The 14,775-nt window shown below is 65.0% G+C and overlaps 1 protein-coding gene across 1 annotated transcript; it reads right to left on the bottom strand.

Annotated features, from left to right (window-relative positions):
• Positions 1-2,564: 2,564 nt before the first annotated feature.
• On the bottom strand, positions 2,565-13,142 carry LOC102445504 (transcription factor CP2-like protein 1). The gene is made up of 15 exons (XM_075911315.2): positions 12,692-13,142; positions 11,456-11,607; positions 11,214-11,287; positions 11,014-11,119; positions 10,033-10,139; positions 9,808-9,951; positions 8,967-9,077; positions 8,554-8,651; positions 8,409-8,463; positions 7,562-7,655; positions 6,919-7,009; positions 5,032-5,114; positions 4,537-4,682; positions 3,853-3,904; positions 2,565-3,256 (listed from the first exon to the last, which is right to left on the bottom strand). Exons 1-15 carry the CDS (start codon positions 13,066-13,068, stop codon positions 3,219-3,221), a joined length of 1,728 nt encoding a protein of 575 aa, XP_075767430.2. The 5' UTR covers positions 13,069-13,142; the 3' UTR covers positions 2,565-3,218.
• Positions 13,143-14,775: the final 1,633 nt, after the last annotated feature.

Here is a 14,775-nt window from a genome sequence, read left to right as displayed (position 1 = left end):
CTCAGCTGGGTGAGAGGCGCCCTTGAAAGTGAGAGATCATTGTTAGAGCCTCGATACAGCGAGAACTCGGTGTCCTACGCAAGATGTTTTGTGCTGCAGATAACATGGTGTCACCTTGGGTCTGTTTTCATCGGTATTATAAGGGATCAAGGTTCCCTGTAAGCTGAGCTCTTGTGTCAACACCCAGGAGAGATTCAAATGCCGCCCAGCTGATCAGCAGAGTGCCCACCAAGCTACACCAAGGAGGTGACTACGTGTGCGGGGAGGGGGAGCTATGCAACACACACATACACTCATTCTCTCTCTGGGAACTGAGATGTGCCTGTGTAAAAATGGGGGGGGGTGGCACGGGTTGGGCTGCAGGGCTGTCCCTGAACATGACTGCACATTCATTCTGAGAATCGTTTTTTCCTATGCAGAAAGCAAAGGCACCCAAGCTCCTCAGCTGCTTTTCCTCTGTCCCGATTCAGGTGCATGAAACAGAGTCTGGGGCAGGGGTGGGCAGCAGCTTTTCAGCAGGCTGGATGTGGCCCGCGAGGCAGTCCCAGGCCCCACCCCTAGCATGTTGCCGTGGAGTGGGAGAGGGGCACAGACTCATGTCGTCCCCGCCCCTGCCTAGCAGCCGCAGGGAACATGAGAGCCCTTTAAATAGAAACAGCTGGAAGGGCTTGCGCTGTCTCCAGCAATGCACTAGAGGCGCCGAGAGCTGCAAGCCCTTCCAGCTGTTTCTATAAAAGGGCTCTTGTGTGCCCTGCGGCTGCTAGGCAACGCTGCCTGACAGGCGCGAGGAAGGCGCCAGCCCTTTAAATAGAAGCACTTAAAAGGGCTCACAGCTCCCGGTGCCTCTAGCGTGTTGCTAGGGAGCCAGAGACGTGGCCCTTGCAACTGCTTCTATTCAAAGGGCTCGCCTGCTGGGGTGGCTGTGTTGCCTGGCAGGCACCAGCCCTTAACTAAGGATGTTAAATATCGAGTAATTGACTGATCAAATAGTCGATGCATTTTGCATTGATTAGTCGATAGGGCGCCCCCGCCTTTGAAGTGGCGCACCAGTCCCGGGGCTGTTGCTGTATTTCAAAGGTGAAAGCACCGCATGGAGCCCGGGAGCAGCTGGGGACTCCTCCGCTGACCCCGGGCTCCATGCAGCGTTGCCGCTTTGAAACGCCCCAGGGAGCCCGGTGTCAGGCTTCGCGTGGTGTTTCAAAGCGGCAGCACCATACGGAGCCCGGGTCAGCGGCGGAGTCCCCAGCTGCTCCCAGGCTCCATGCGACACTGCCGCTTTGAAATGCCGCATGCAGCCTGGGGACACCCCAGCTGGCCCCAGGCTCCACACGGCGCTGCCACTTGGAGGTACGCCCTGTCCTCCCCTTCTCCCACTGCCACTGGCCCGGTGCCTGGGAGCTGCCCAGGAGGTGCAAGCCCTTGCAGCTGCTTCTATTCAAAGGGCTTGTGCCTGCCGGGCGGCTGCCAGACAATAGGGTAGAAGCAGCCAGCCCTGTTATATGAAATCTAAGCTTCCATCCCAGACAACTCGGGGAAGAGGCTGGCCCTCAGAACCATCCCCTCTGCTCCAGGCTAAGCAAAGCTCCCAGTAGAGTAGCTATTGACCCTTCCTCCTGAGGCCCTGCCCCTCCTGGGTTAGCCCACGGCCCCTTCCGAAATTTGTGAAATATTCCCCCCCCCCCCCGGTCTGGGCATTGCAATGGGGGCGCTTTGCTTTGAGCCTAATGTGGCCGTTTAACCCGAGGGGGGCTTAGGCATTTCAATCCTAGCCCCGTCTCGGCAGCAGAGCCTCAAATGCGCATCTGACGCTCCCTTTCTGGATGCAAGTAGCAGAACCGAGGGTTTGGGGGAGGCGTTTGAAGCTGCCGGGCCTTGGGTCCCAGGGCCATGGCTACCAGTACGTGACGTGCTCATCCCTCAGCCGGCTCCCCTGCGGGCTCTGCCCAGCTGGGCCATCCCTGGGGAGATGCTGACCCCTTCCTGCTCCTCCCTTTCCCCCGAGTGGCGTGAGGAATTGGTGTGGGGGGCTGGTGCCAGCAGGCGGTGGGAAGTGGAGTGACTCAGCCCCAGCCTGCTCCACTGGCTCCCAGTGAGTTGGGGGGGCGCGCCCCCTCCCTGGAGCAACGTGGGGTGGGCTGGGGCTGCCTCCCTGCTCCTGCCCCCCGCAGAGGTGCTGCTGCATAGGGCACCGAAACATCGAGGGACGGCCCTGTCTGAGCCCCCGAGGCTGGCTGGGGGGGCATGTCTGCAGTTGTACCACTGACAAGTGCGCTTGTGCAAGGCTCGGCCAGTGTGGATCCAAATGCAGGGCCAGAGCGTGGCGCTGCAGCGTCGCTTTGCTTGCCCACTCGGCTGGCTCTGCCCTGGGCGGGGCCGTGTGCACTATGGCCCAGGACTGCATCTGCGCCAGCCAGGGGCCTGGTCCATCCGCGCACACGCCCGTCAAACCGGCTGCCAGGGGTTTGTTTACGCACCAAACGGTGCAGGGGCAGAGCGGGATTTGAAATCCCATTAACACCCCCCACCTAGCAGATGGCAGCAATAGACTGAACCTTCCACTCTGCTGGTTTTAATAGAAAAGGGATTGGACAATACAACACCCACATGGAACGAGAGATCGAAACATGGCAGCTGGGGTCCCGTGTTCACACTCAGGCAGGTGAGACGATGATGAAAGGCATCTGCAGGCCTCTGCCTGAGGTTTGCTTTCACTTCCACAGCAGGTCTGCGACGGGGCAGCTGGGCAGGCAGGGATTTGCCACGCCTCCCAAGGGGTTTGGGTGCCCAGCTTACTGGGAGTTGGGTGCTTTGGAAATTCTGCCCAGAAGTCCTCTGTGCACATATTTACCCCCACACACCCCCACCAGCCTCATGACATAGAGGCCTCCGGGTGGCAGGATCTCCTTCCTGACTTAGGCTGGATTTGAACCCACGCCCCTGTGGGCCGGAGCCCGCTGGCTGGGGCATGTCAGTGCCACCGTGGAGCAGCGGTGTAAACAACGCGTGCAGTCTAAGCGGACCGTGTGTTCAGAAAGTGGCGCGTGGGCATGTCTCACGCCAGGGCTGTCTTGGCCTACGTCCACTCCAGTCCTGCGGCGGGTCTGCCTCTCTGGGAAAGCTTCCTCTTCACCCGCTGCTTTGTGGGGAAACACCTCCCCTGGCTCCGGACAGCGATTTGGCATCACTTTTCGCATTGCACAGCTCGGCGCCGTCCTGTACTATCTCAAAATTAGGTGGTAGCCTTCTGGAGTCTGGCCTGAGAGAGAAAGACGCACCCGTCACTTCCCCGGTCAGGCAGGAGGTCCCAACGCTTCTCCGATTCGGCCTGAGAGGGGCGTCTCAGTGCATCCAAAAAGGCTTAGGACCATGCTTTGTTATGGCACAATACAGGAACGTGGCGGCAGCAACGTGTGAGAATAAAGCTTCCCCCGCACACCTGCCCGACTACACCGTCACAGGCGGCTGTGCGGCTACACTGGTAGCAACGAACCAGCTGAACGGTTAGGATCAGTCGTCCAAATTACCCTCCCCCTCCAGTGACTGTGTTGGGTGCACCTCAGCGGCCTCTCCCCTCCCCCAAGGAAGTTGCCTTACAGAGGAGGTAGTTTGTAAGTTACAACGCTTGGGGATCAGAGTGAGTAGGATCGAAAAGCCCCTCTTCCCACCTCCTGCATCGCTTATTTTTTCTCCCTATTCTTTTATGGCTGATGTTCATATGAGTCATTTCCCCCATTCTGGAAGGAGCCAAGGCCATCACAGCTGCTGCCTGGAGGTTCCCGTCATAGGTGGGTTTTTTTTTTTGGCTGCTTCTCATTTTCCCAACCCTTTCCTTTTCCCAGGGAAGCCGTGTACCTTTGGTAACAGCTGCTATGAAACAGGATTCATCTGGCAGGTTCCTGACCATCTGCAATGCCCCAGAGAGGAAAGAGACAAGGTTAGCGCGGGGGTAGGTTGCAGCGTGAGTCAGCTGCTCATTCTTCAGCGCGGCTGCGGCAGGCTGGGATGAGGCGAGGTGAGAATTGCTGGGGTAGTGCTCAGTCGCCATGCAGGAGCGATTGTAGAATATCCAGCTCTTAGATATCTACCACTGACAAGTGCTCTCAAAGCACAATCCCCCTCATTGGCCCCATATGACAGCTGGGGGAAATGGGGCAGGCAGAGGGAAAGTGACATGCCCAAGGTCACCCAGCTGAGCAGTGGCAGAGCTGGGGTTAGAACACAGTTCTCCAAAGTCCCAGGCCAGTGCACTCCCCACCAGGTCTCACAAGGTGGGATGGGCACATAATGGTGAGTCATTCGGTGCAACGTTCACCCCCAGCTAAAAGGAGCAGAAGACTCGGGTTTGGGGATGGGTGACCCCAGTTGATTCCCCCCCTAGCTTGTTCCTGGCCTGCCAGCCCATCTCCTGTCCTCCCCCTTCACCAACCCCAGGGATCTTTTATGAGCGAGTCTGGCACCCAGCGGGCTCTGCCGGGCTAGGGGAGGCGATGGTGTGGCTGGCGGAGGGGCAGCTTCTCCCGCACGGAAGCCACTTACCAGGTCACTGATGATAATCTGAATCCCGGTCGGTCCCTGCTTGGAAAGCTGCTGGATCTGGTTGGCCGGGAGGCTGAGCAGCTCGGCCAGTTTATTGGTCAGTTCCGCAGCCGTGAGCTCTCCCAGGTAGACCTCCTGGTACGTGGCTTCCCAAGAAACCCCCCAGAAAAGGCCGATGAGTCAGCGCCGGGATGTCCCTCCCTCCCCACTCTGTGGGGCGACGAAACAACCTCCAGGGCCCCTGGCACTGCAGTGAAGACCAACACCCTCCCCCCCAACCCAGCTCCAGCCCCTCCTGAGCCAGGTGGCTGGCCTGGGGCAGCTTTGCACGGCTGGGTGCACAGAAATGCAGAGCTGGAGCCTGGGGCAGGCTCTTGTGCCTCCAGGACACGCTGTGCCCAGAGTCCTGGCCACAGGAGACCTGGCCTGGATCCCTGGACCTGGCTGCCCATTGCCGTGGAAGCGTTCCTAGCGAAGAGGAGCCGCTGGTTTTACCTGGGCGAGAGTCCTCGGGGCTCTCTCTGCCGGTGGCTTGGGGCTCCCTGGATACATAGAGGGTGAGCCGAGGGCGGACGCACCTGCCGGGGAGGAGAGCGTGTGAACTGGAGTATCGGCATGGGGCTCCGAGTGTTGATAAGCAGCAGGGCTGCAAGAGATGTGCTCCCCCAACGTGTACTGCACTAAGCCCAAGGGGCCACAGAAGCGACCGAATGAGGCCTGCATGGGCACATATACGCACCTTTTACAAGTGGGGAAACCGAGGCACAAGGCGTGTGATGCAGTGGTAGCTGCCTACGGAGTGTAGTGGACCTGTGGCCTAACGTGCATCAAACAGCGCCCCTCCCTTCTCCTCCTGTAGGAATTCAGGGACAGCCCTGTCCAGGCCACCCCTGCGGCTCGGAGTGAGCCGTCCAGATTTGTGTTGCTGGGCCCAGGGGCGGGAGGGGGGCCTGCCAACGGGAGAGTGACGTCTTCGCCTCCTGCTAGGCATTGTGGGTGCGCCGGTGGGACGTGGCGCTGCATGAACCGAGCTAACCGGGTCCATGCTGGGCTCTTGGGGGCTGGGTGGGGTAGTGGGAACGTTGCCTAGGTCAGTGTTTTCAAACTTTCTGGCAACCCAGTTGAAGAAAATAGTTGATGGCCACGACCCAGTGGAGCTGGGGTGAGGAGTTTGGGGGTGGGAGCTGGGAGGAGGAAGAGGGTTGGGGCTGAGGGGCACAGGGTATGGAAGGTGCTACAGCACAAGATTGAGGGGTGGGGGGGTCAGGGCTCCAGGCTGGGGGTTCAGGCTCTTGGCCCTGGAGCGCAGGAGGGGGGCTCTGGGCTTTGGGGGGCTCAGGGCAGGGGATTGGGGTGCGGAGTTACCTCCGGCAGCTCCCGGGCAGCGGTGCAGCAGGGGGGTCTAAGGCAGCTTCCTGCCTCTCCCAACACCGCAGACCAGGCTGCGCCCCACAAGCAGCCGGCAGCAGGTCTGACGCCAAGGTGCTGGTGCCCAAGCAGCTCCATGCGGCTCTCACCCACAGGCATGCTCCCCAGCTCCCATTGGCCAGTTCCTGTCCAATGGATGTGTGGAGCTGGTGATTGGGGCGGAGCCAGTGTGTAGAGCCCCCCGGCTCCGCCATCTAGGAGCTGGACCGGCTGTTGGGCTTCCCGCGGTGTCAGAGCCACCGGGGACTCGCCCAGCGGTTTTCAAAGAGCAGGCCAGGCCCCGCAGGTTGAAGAGGGCTGGCCTAGCAGAGGGAGGGGGGTGGGCCGGGATCACGCCCCTCGGAGCAGCCAGGGCCCGGGGATGAACCGAGGGGTTGCGGCGCCGGCTGAGCCCGTCCCAAGAGCAGGCGGAAGGATGGTAACTGGGGAGCTTAGCGCCGCTCCGATTAGCTCGCCCAGACCAGGCTCCGTGGGCCCGAAGGAAGGCTCCTGCCCAGGCTGGGAGGGGGGCTGGGTGTGACTCTTCGTGGCACTCCCACGCCCCGTGTCCTGAACTCACGTGCAGGGATCCCATCGCTCCCTGGCTGCCAACACTTGGCCCCCATCTCGCTCGTCTCCCCTGCAAGCCAGGCTGTCGAGACCCCGGCATCCTGCCCCCCAGGAGGGCGGAGGATCTTGCCCCAGGCTCCAGCGACGGACAGAGGAGACAGGGACCCTCCCTCTAAGCTGTTGCTGGAGGAGGCAGAGCTGTGACTTGGTGCAGCAAAGGGAGCACTTACATTGTAAAGCTGGTGGGGCTTTTCCTTCTGTTTGTACAGCACCTAGCGCAGTGGAACCCGGGGCTGCCAGGAGCTACTGCAATCAGTGGGCTCCGTGTCGGCCTGAAAACTGCAGGAGAGGACCCCATGTTCTCCCCCCACTTGCCCGCCCTGGCTGCAGGGCTCCCATTCGCACCTGGCTTTCAGCGCATTGGAGAGCCGGATTCCATCTGCGGCGCCACAGATCTGGATGAGGTCGCTGCGGGACAGCTTCAGCAGGTCGGCTCCTGGAGAGAGAGGTGGCTGGTGTGACCATCCCAGGATGCAGCCGCTCCCTGTGGGGCCCTGCCCCGGGAAGGGAAGCATCCCCGGTGTGGGACTGAGCCAGGCCCGGCTCCTGTCTGTCTCTCACCAGCCCGGCTCCCCGCGGAGGAGCGTTAGGGTCAGCAGGGGATGGAGGCAGCCGCCTCCGCGCCAGACCAGCACATCCAGCAGCATGGACCGGCGGAGAGCCGGCGGCTCCATCCCCTGGATCAGCGGGGGTCGTCGGACGAGTCCGGAGCTCAGCTGGTAGAGCCGGTACCGGTCACCTGGGCTATGTCCCTTTGTAAGTCAAAACTCCTGTTCTGGGCTCCCCGCCCCCCCACCAGCCTCTCCATCGCCCAAGCCACTAGCCAGACATCTCAGCCCGGCTCCAGCGCCTAGGAGGGGAATTGCTTTGTGAGCGCGGCCAGAGACAGGCCAGCGCTGGCGAGCCTGGCCCACAGCCCAGCACCCCCGCTACCGCTCCCCAGCCCTGCGCCCCGGAGTCCTTGGCCCGGGCGGTGAAGCAGCCTCACCTGTGAAATTAGCCAGCATCCTGCTGTAGCTGGAGAAACGGTTCCTGTGCAGCCACTGCTGGGTCTCCAGGATGGAGGCACAAGGACTGAGCGCCTGGGGCAGAGGGAGGGGCGGAGAGGGAAGTCAGGGGCTGGCAGGACAGATGGGCTGGAGACACCAGTCACGAGTTTGCAAGGACTCAGCAGGCCTCAGTCCAGGGCTCCTCCGGGGACCGTCAGGCTGCCTGCTCGGAGCCCACCACCAGCACAGCTACTGCGTGGGCAGCCAAGGGACGCTGGTACCCACCAGGAACCCGAATGCCTGCAGGCTCTGCTCCTCCTGGGCCCAGATCCCCAGGCCTGGCCCGGCACTAAATGCAGCCGTGTCCCAGCCTGGCGTGGGATCTAACCGCTGCAGCTCGCCCGTCCTGCTGCAGAGCTGGGCCGGGCAATCTCTGGCCAGCCCCTGGCCCAGCCAGGAACAAGGCAGGGTCAACCCTGGGTTCCTGACCCTGGTGCCCCCCGGCTGGCCGGAGCGTGGGTACCTCCACGGCCTCTTCCTGCTGCAGGGGTCCGACCACACTCCCCGCAGCCTCCTCCGCGCCAGCCCAGCAAATCCAGCAGGGCGGTTAGAGCAGGAGCCGGGGAGTTGGACTCCTGGCTTCGGGGCCAAGCTCTACCCCGGCCTTGCTGCGGGGCGTCTGCTCCCGGCACTCAATCTCTCTGCCCCCTTAGTGCAAGAACACCCACCCCGCAGCACCCGGAGATGCACCCCCGGGCCGTGCCACGGTCCCCTCCTGCCACCCGAGGGCAGCCGGGCATGGCACCGGGTGGGGGTGGCACAGGGAGGTGCTGGGCAGGCTCCTACCTCCGCCGTGCTCTCGGCCAGGCTGTCGGAGGCGCAGCTGGGCGAGGCGCAAGCCCTGCCGTGGAGAAGGGACAAGATTAGCCTGAGGCAGGGCGGGAGGGGGGGCTACAGGGGTTGATCAGAGCAGGGGGTCTCTCCAGCTCACCTTTCGGGGGTCAGCAGTTTGAAGGCGTGAGGAGAGGGGAGCCCGGGGGTGGCTGGGGGGCTGTGGGGGTTGCTGGAGGCTTCTGGCCAGGGGGCACACTGGAAACGGGGCAGAGGGTTAGGCGGAGGCTAGTTTCCACTTCTCTAGTTGTTTCCCCCCCCACCACCACCTTAATGCAGCCACCTCTGGGGAGGAGGGTGGGACCCAGCCACTGCCCCTCCCACTCCCACCCCCACCCCACACACGGGGTTGGATGTTCATGCCCATCCCAGCCAGGGACAAAGTCCCTGGTTCTCATGCCAGCTGTGCTCCCCTGGGAGTGCCACGCCCCACAGCTGGGCTGCTGGGGCATCCAAGGTGCAGCTCGAACACCGGCAGCCTGGCGGTGTGGGGTGGCCCCACCCCGGGCCCACCTCTGTCAGCACCGTGCTGTCGTAGGATGGCTGGTACTTCTCTCGCTCCTGGGGCGACTGCTTCTCGATTTTCTCCCGGTCAGTTTTTTGTTTCCTGTCTGCTCCTTTAGGCTGAAAGAAGAAAAAAATCACCCCCCGCTGAGTCCAGCCGGCCCCCCAGAGAGGGATCCTCCCCCAGGCCGTGCGGACAGGAGGCTGCCTGACAAAGTCCCAGCAACAGATCCGTCAGGATGGAGCGCAGTCCCATTTTCCCGGTGGGGAAACTGAGGCACAGGAGTGGCAGGTCAGAACAGGGCCTAGAACCTCTACACCAGTGTCTTAACCACTAGACCACACTGCCTCCCGTACAGTAGTGCTGAGAAAATATAAATAACTGAACGCGGGCCCCTGGCTCCCCTTCGGCCTCTGTTCGCCTGTGGGAGCCCCCTCCCCCACCGGACACTCTGTGCTGCCTGCCAAGCTGAGGGTGGGAGGCAGAGGGACCCTGAAGCCAAGACCCGGGGTAGCACAGGAGAGCTGAGCTTCGGCCCCCGGGCTGCTCCCCGCCCGCAGGGCAAGAGCTGGAGCAGCAGCCCGAGGGCCCGTGATGGAGAGGAGGGAGCGGTGCCTAGTGGCTAGAGCAGGGGACAGTGGCGCAGGACTCTTGGGTTCCCTGCCTGACAGCGAGGCTGGGGAGGGCGCCTCCGGCTCCTGGCGTCCGCGCCCCCGACGGGATCCGGGGGGCCAGGCCCTGGCACTGGAGGAGCGTTACCGCTCCTGCCTGCTTCGATGCTGCGTCTCCCCTGCCTCCCCCCAGCCCAGGCAGGAAGGCAAAGCGGGGGCAAGGGGAGGGCGCCGGCACCTTGAAGACTTTGACGAGGCAGCTGGCCGAGTGCAGGTGCTCCGCGGGCTCGCCGGCCTTGTAGGTGTCGATCTGGATGCGGAAGGGGACCCCTTTCTCCCCCCCGTTCTTGCGCAGCGTGAACTCGGTGCTGATGCAGTGAACCTGCCGGGAGTGGGAGAGAGGGTGAGGGGGGGGCTCCCCCGCTCCGCCTCCACCCACCCTGCCCCCGCCCCCCGCACAGACCTGCACGAAGATGGACGTCCTCTTGCTGGGGTCCCAGAGGAACTCCACTGTGTTCAGCAGGGTGGGGTGGATGCGCGGCTCCAGCACCCCGACGGACAGGGGCACGTCTGCAGGCGGGGCACAGAGGCATCAGGTAGGGGCCAGGGCCATGCATCCGGGGGGGGGGGCAGCAGGTGCCCAGACACCAGGGGGATGGGCCCAGCAGAGGAGAAGGAGCTGAGTGGTCCAGGGGCAGGAGTCTCTGCCCAGCCCCACAGGCATCCTGCTGGCTGCCTCGCCCGTGCACCCAGGTCACAGAGCCCTCGGCCCCCCCAGTGAATTCAGCTTCCCAGCTCCAGTGGGAACATGAGGCCTCCACGGCCCTGCAGCGAGAGGGTGGCAGAGCTGTGCTGGAACACGGCAGCCACCCCCCCCCCCGCCTGCTCTGACCACTGGACCGTGCTTCCGCCCAAGGGTGAGAATAGGACCCACATCCAGGCTCCCAGCCCTGTGCGCATCCTCGGCTTCCTCCCTCTCCATGGCCTTGGGGGGGCAGCCGGAGCTGGCCCAGGCCCAGCACGGGGGAGCCTGGGGTTCCCCTAAAACTCTCCGCTCATTGCCAGGCCTGGGATCCCATTTGTGGGGTGCCACGTGCCCCGCGGTGGAGGTAGGAGGGCACAGCCTGGCTTAGCACCGAGGTCCAGCTCGGGTTCCTTTTGCCCCGCGAGTCCCTTCTGGGCAGGGCCTCGCGTCCGGTTCCGGTTCCTCTCTGCTCCAGACCCCGGGGGGCTGTGACCCCGGGAGCACCGGCCCCACCCCCCACTTGGCCGTGCTACTCTTGGGTTCCTTGCCCACCGGGCTGGGACTCTCCCTGCGGCCGGGCTGGGGGGGGGGGGCGCTGCGCCCCGAGTGTGTGATGGATCTTAGGGGTGTGGCCCTGGTACCCACCCCGCCCTCCTCACGCCCTGTCTCTTGGGTGCAGCGGGCCACCCCCGGGCTCACCAATGTCCAGGATGCGGTCGCCTGGGCGGTTCCACCTCCATCCCTCCAGCTGCTGGTGCTCCGTGTACTGCAGCCGCCGGTCATGGAACACCACCCTGGCCACGCTCTGCAGGAGAGAAGGGCACCGGGCGCGGTCTCAGGCCAGGGCTGCCCACACAGCCCCTGAGCTGGGGCTCCCCCGTTCTCCGCCCTCCCCTCACCTTCAGCAGCTTCCGGCCCTCGGCCACGTCGCCCAGCTTGGGACTGCACAGCATCCGGATCTCATAGGACTGGCCTGGAAGAGAGCGGGCGTGACCGCGGGGGCTGGCGCGGCCGGGCCGTGGGCAGAGTTCTCGGTGCCCTGCCGTGGGCAGCCCCTCGCCGGCTGGATCTGGGAGATCGCAACGTGGGCAGGGACCCGGGCGCTGCACGGAGCCCTCCTCTCCCCCCCCCCCCCCCTCACCTTGGTTCAGGTAGGTGAGCGTCTCCTCGTGCTGCTTGGTGGCGGGCGAGGTGGGGGTGCAGAGCACGGCCTGGAAGGCTGGGCCGGGCAGCTCGCCCGACGTCGAGATGTTCTGCTCCTCCTGCTTCAGGAAGGGCGGCCCCAGGGACTCCCTGCCGCAGAGCAGAGCAGAGCACGGGACGGTGGGGGCAGCTTGCCCTGCGGGAAGGGGGTGACCCCTTCCCATCGCCCAACCCTGCACCGACGGGAGTGGAGTTTTCCTGCCCCCCTTCCCGCGCTGAGCACAGGCTGGGAGCCAGGATGCTCCTCCCAGCTCCTCCCACCTGGGTACAGAACGCCTGGGCCTCAGTTTCCCCTCAGCAGCATGATCCTGGGCCCACGTGCTAATGCTTCGCCCTGGAGGGAGCGGGGCGCGGGGGATTCTTTGGGGTTAGGAGGCCGGGGCAGGACTAGTTGGGCCCAACGGCAGGGAAGCAGCCCCGCCCCCGGAATGGTCTCTTGGGATGTCCAGCTGGGACAGCCAAGGAGGAATCCTGCCTGGGCGCAGGGGAGGGGGCTGGGGGCCAGTGCTTGGAAACGCTGGGCAGGTGCCAGCATTAACCCCGGGGGCAGTTTCCTCCCAGCCAGGGGCTAAACAGAGGGTGGAGGTTGATTGGGGGTGGGGGCTGCCAGCCTGGCCTTTTAGCCCTGGGTTCGATCCCCGCTGGAAGCCTGCTGTTGGAATCCGAGGCCTCCCCACCCCAGGGCCCGGGGAACCCGAGGCCTCCCCACCCCAGGGCCTGCCGGGCGCGGGGTCCCAGCCAGTCAGGCCGGTTGTCTCCCCTCAGGGCGCGTGTGGACCGTGTGAGGCAGCCCAGCACCGCCGGACCCGGCCAGCAAGCAACTCTAAGGTTTGATGGGAGGAGCGGAGACACCCCACCCGAGTGGCCTTCCCCCGGCCCGGGCGTGGAGCCTGCCCACTGCTTCGCCTGGGTCTCTTCCAAGCACCTCGCACCTGCAGAGAGCACGGACACGGGACTGCTCCCCGCCCTCGCTCACTTGCATTTCCGCAGCCCCCAGGCCAGCCCCCACCTCTCCTGTGCGCCCGTTTCGCACCCCCCCCCCCCGCCCCATCAGCCTGCACAGCCGCTGCCGTCACAGGCCAGGAGCGCCAGCAAAACTCAAGCTCCCCCTTTGGCGGGGGGAAACTGAGGCACGGAGGCAGTGCGGGGGGAGGGGAGCGAAGAGGCCGCTTACCTGAGCAGGCTGCCGCCGGAGCAGGGGTACATCTCCCCGGGCCCGGGCCAGTAGTGCTCAGGCTGGCTGTGCCAAAACAGCATGGTGCGGGCGCGCGGCTGGATGGAGAGGGGCCCAGGTCTGAGCGCGGGGCGCTCCGGGGCAGCTGCTGTCCAGAGAGACGGCGCCTGCTCCTGGCACCTGCCTTTATGCCCTGGGCTCGCCGGGAGGGGAGGTGCGGGGGGGACGCGCTGAAGGGTTGGCCGGGGTCCAGCTGGCTCTGTGCAGGTGGACACACCCCGGAGGGGCGGGAGCAGGGGAGCAGCGTTAGGAGGCAGCAAGGCCCGGGTGGGGCGTGGCAAGAACCCACGTAGGAAAGCGCAGCCGTGTCCAGCCATCCCTGGGGTTCTCCTTGCAGCCGCATTGTGCCCTCCCCCCCATGCCTGCTTTGGAGGTGCAGGGAACAGGCGATCCCACGGCCAAGCCGCTAGCAGGGACAAGTGTCTCTAGCGGGGGGATTTGCCCCCCACAGGCTGTGCGGGGGCACTAGAGCCTCGGACACGCCATCGGCCCCCGGGCCTTGTGCCTGCCGGATGCTGCGGTTTGTAGCCCGTTCCCCCCTGGCCCTGGGTCATCAGGCAGCACATGCCTGGCAAAGCTGGGACGCAGACTGGCTCGCATGGGAACGGCCGGGTTCCCACCTGCTCCCTGCCTAAACGGCTTTTCCTTGGGCTGTCTCCTCTCCGAGGCGCAGAGTCAGGACCGAACTTGACCTGGACCGGCCTGCGTCTGAAACCGACCGGGTGGAGTGGGGACGCCAGGCAGCGGCCCATGGGTCGGGGCAGGAGCAGCGACACCGACCCGAAACCTACGCGCGTTGCTGCCCGGGGCGGGTGTCTAGGCAGGCTGGGGCGGTCCAGCCTGGGGAGCGGTGGTGCCGACTGAGATCGGGGGGCAGAGGCGAAAGGGAGCGGGGGCTCCTTGGTGCGCAGCCAAAGCCGGCAGGGAGCTCTTGAAAGAGCCGGGCAGGGCGCCGTTGTGCTAGGACCGGACCCGTAAGCGATGTTCGGCGCCTTTCCCCAGTGTCGGGGCGCGGGGGGTCCCGGAGCGCTGCTGCTCCTACCATCCCGGGGGGCGGACGCAGGAATCGGAGGTTATTTGACTCGGTCCTTGGCACTGGGGTGAGCTGCTGGGAGCCTCGGGCCAGACCTGGGAATCGCGGGGGGAAGGTTCTCGGCCCGGGCTCTCCAGGGGGACCCGAGGGGATCCTTGTGGGCACCGTCTAGCGGGGCCGCGTTCTGGGCTGCCGCGGGGCTTTTACCACCGCCCCCCCCCCCCAAAGCCGCCGGCTTTCAGCTCCGTGTGCGCTCCGGGGGCCCAGTTCCCAGCGCCACCAGCCCCCGGGGCCTCGTCTTTTCCCACCCTGGGCAGGTGTCGCTGCGCCCGCAGCCGTGGGCCTGGCCTGGCTGGAGCTGTCGGGGGTTACATGGCAAAGTGGGGGGGAGGGGTTGAATGAGAGCCCAGGGTTGCCCCAGGGAGGGGGCTGGGAAGAGCCACTGCCCCCCCCCGCCCCCCCGCAGCTGGGGGTGGGGCAGGGCCGGTTTACAGCAAACACTTTGCAGGGGTTTGTTGTGAAAACAGGCGGAGCCCGGGCTACCCCCCCCCCCCCCGCCCCGTTACGTGGCTGAGCTGGGGCAATGCCTGTCTCCCCCGGGGCTGGGAGATGTGGCTGGCCCAGGGGCTGGGGCCGGGGAGGGGGGAGGGGGAGCAGGGGCAGGAGTGTGGGGGGAGCACCAGGCTAACGCCAAGCGGCGGTGGCTGCCTGCGGGAGCCTGGCGAGGGGAACGGGCGGGGCTGAGTCCCCCCTTGCGTCCGGCCCTGCACCCCCAGCCCCAGCACAGTCCGCGGCCCTTTCGGCCCCTGCTGATGGTGAGAGCGGCCCTGTCCGCCTGCCCCCCGCCACCCTGCCCCACAAGTCTCCGATATGGGGGGATCCCAGAGCCAGGGAAATCAAATCTGGGGGCCCCTGTGCCAAGGTTTTCGGGCCCCCCCTTGGCACCGGCCAATGAGCCAGAGACCACTGATGAGCCCCCGGCCCCCTCCAT

The sequence above is a fragment of the Pelodiscus sinensis genome, chromosome 29, assembly GCF_052426305.1.
Source record: "Pelodiscus sinensis isolate ZL-2025 chromosome 29, ASM5242630v1, whole genome shotgun sequence".
Lineage (NCBI taxonomy): Eukaryota > Metazoa > Chordata > Testudines > Trionychidae > Pelodiscus > Pelodiscus sinensis.
The sequence above is the reverse complement of the archived record's forward strand: the minus strand, read 5'-3'. Positions and strand labels throughout refer to the sequence as shown.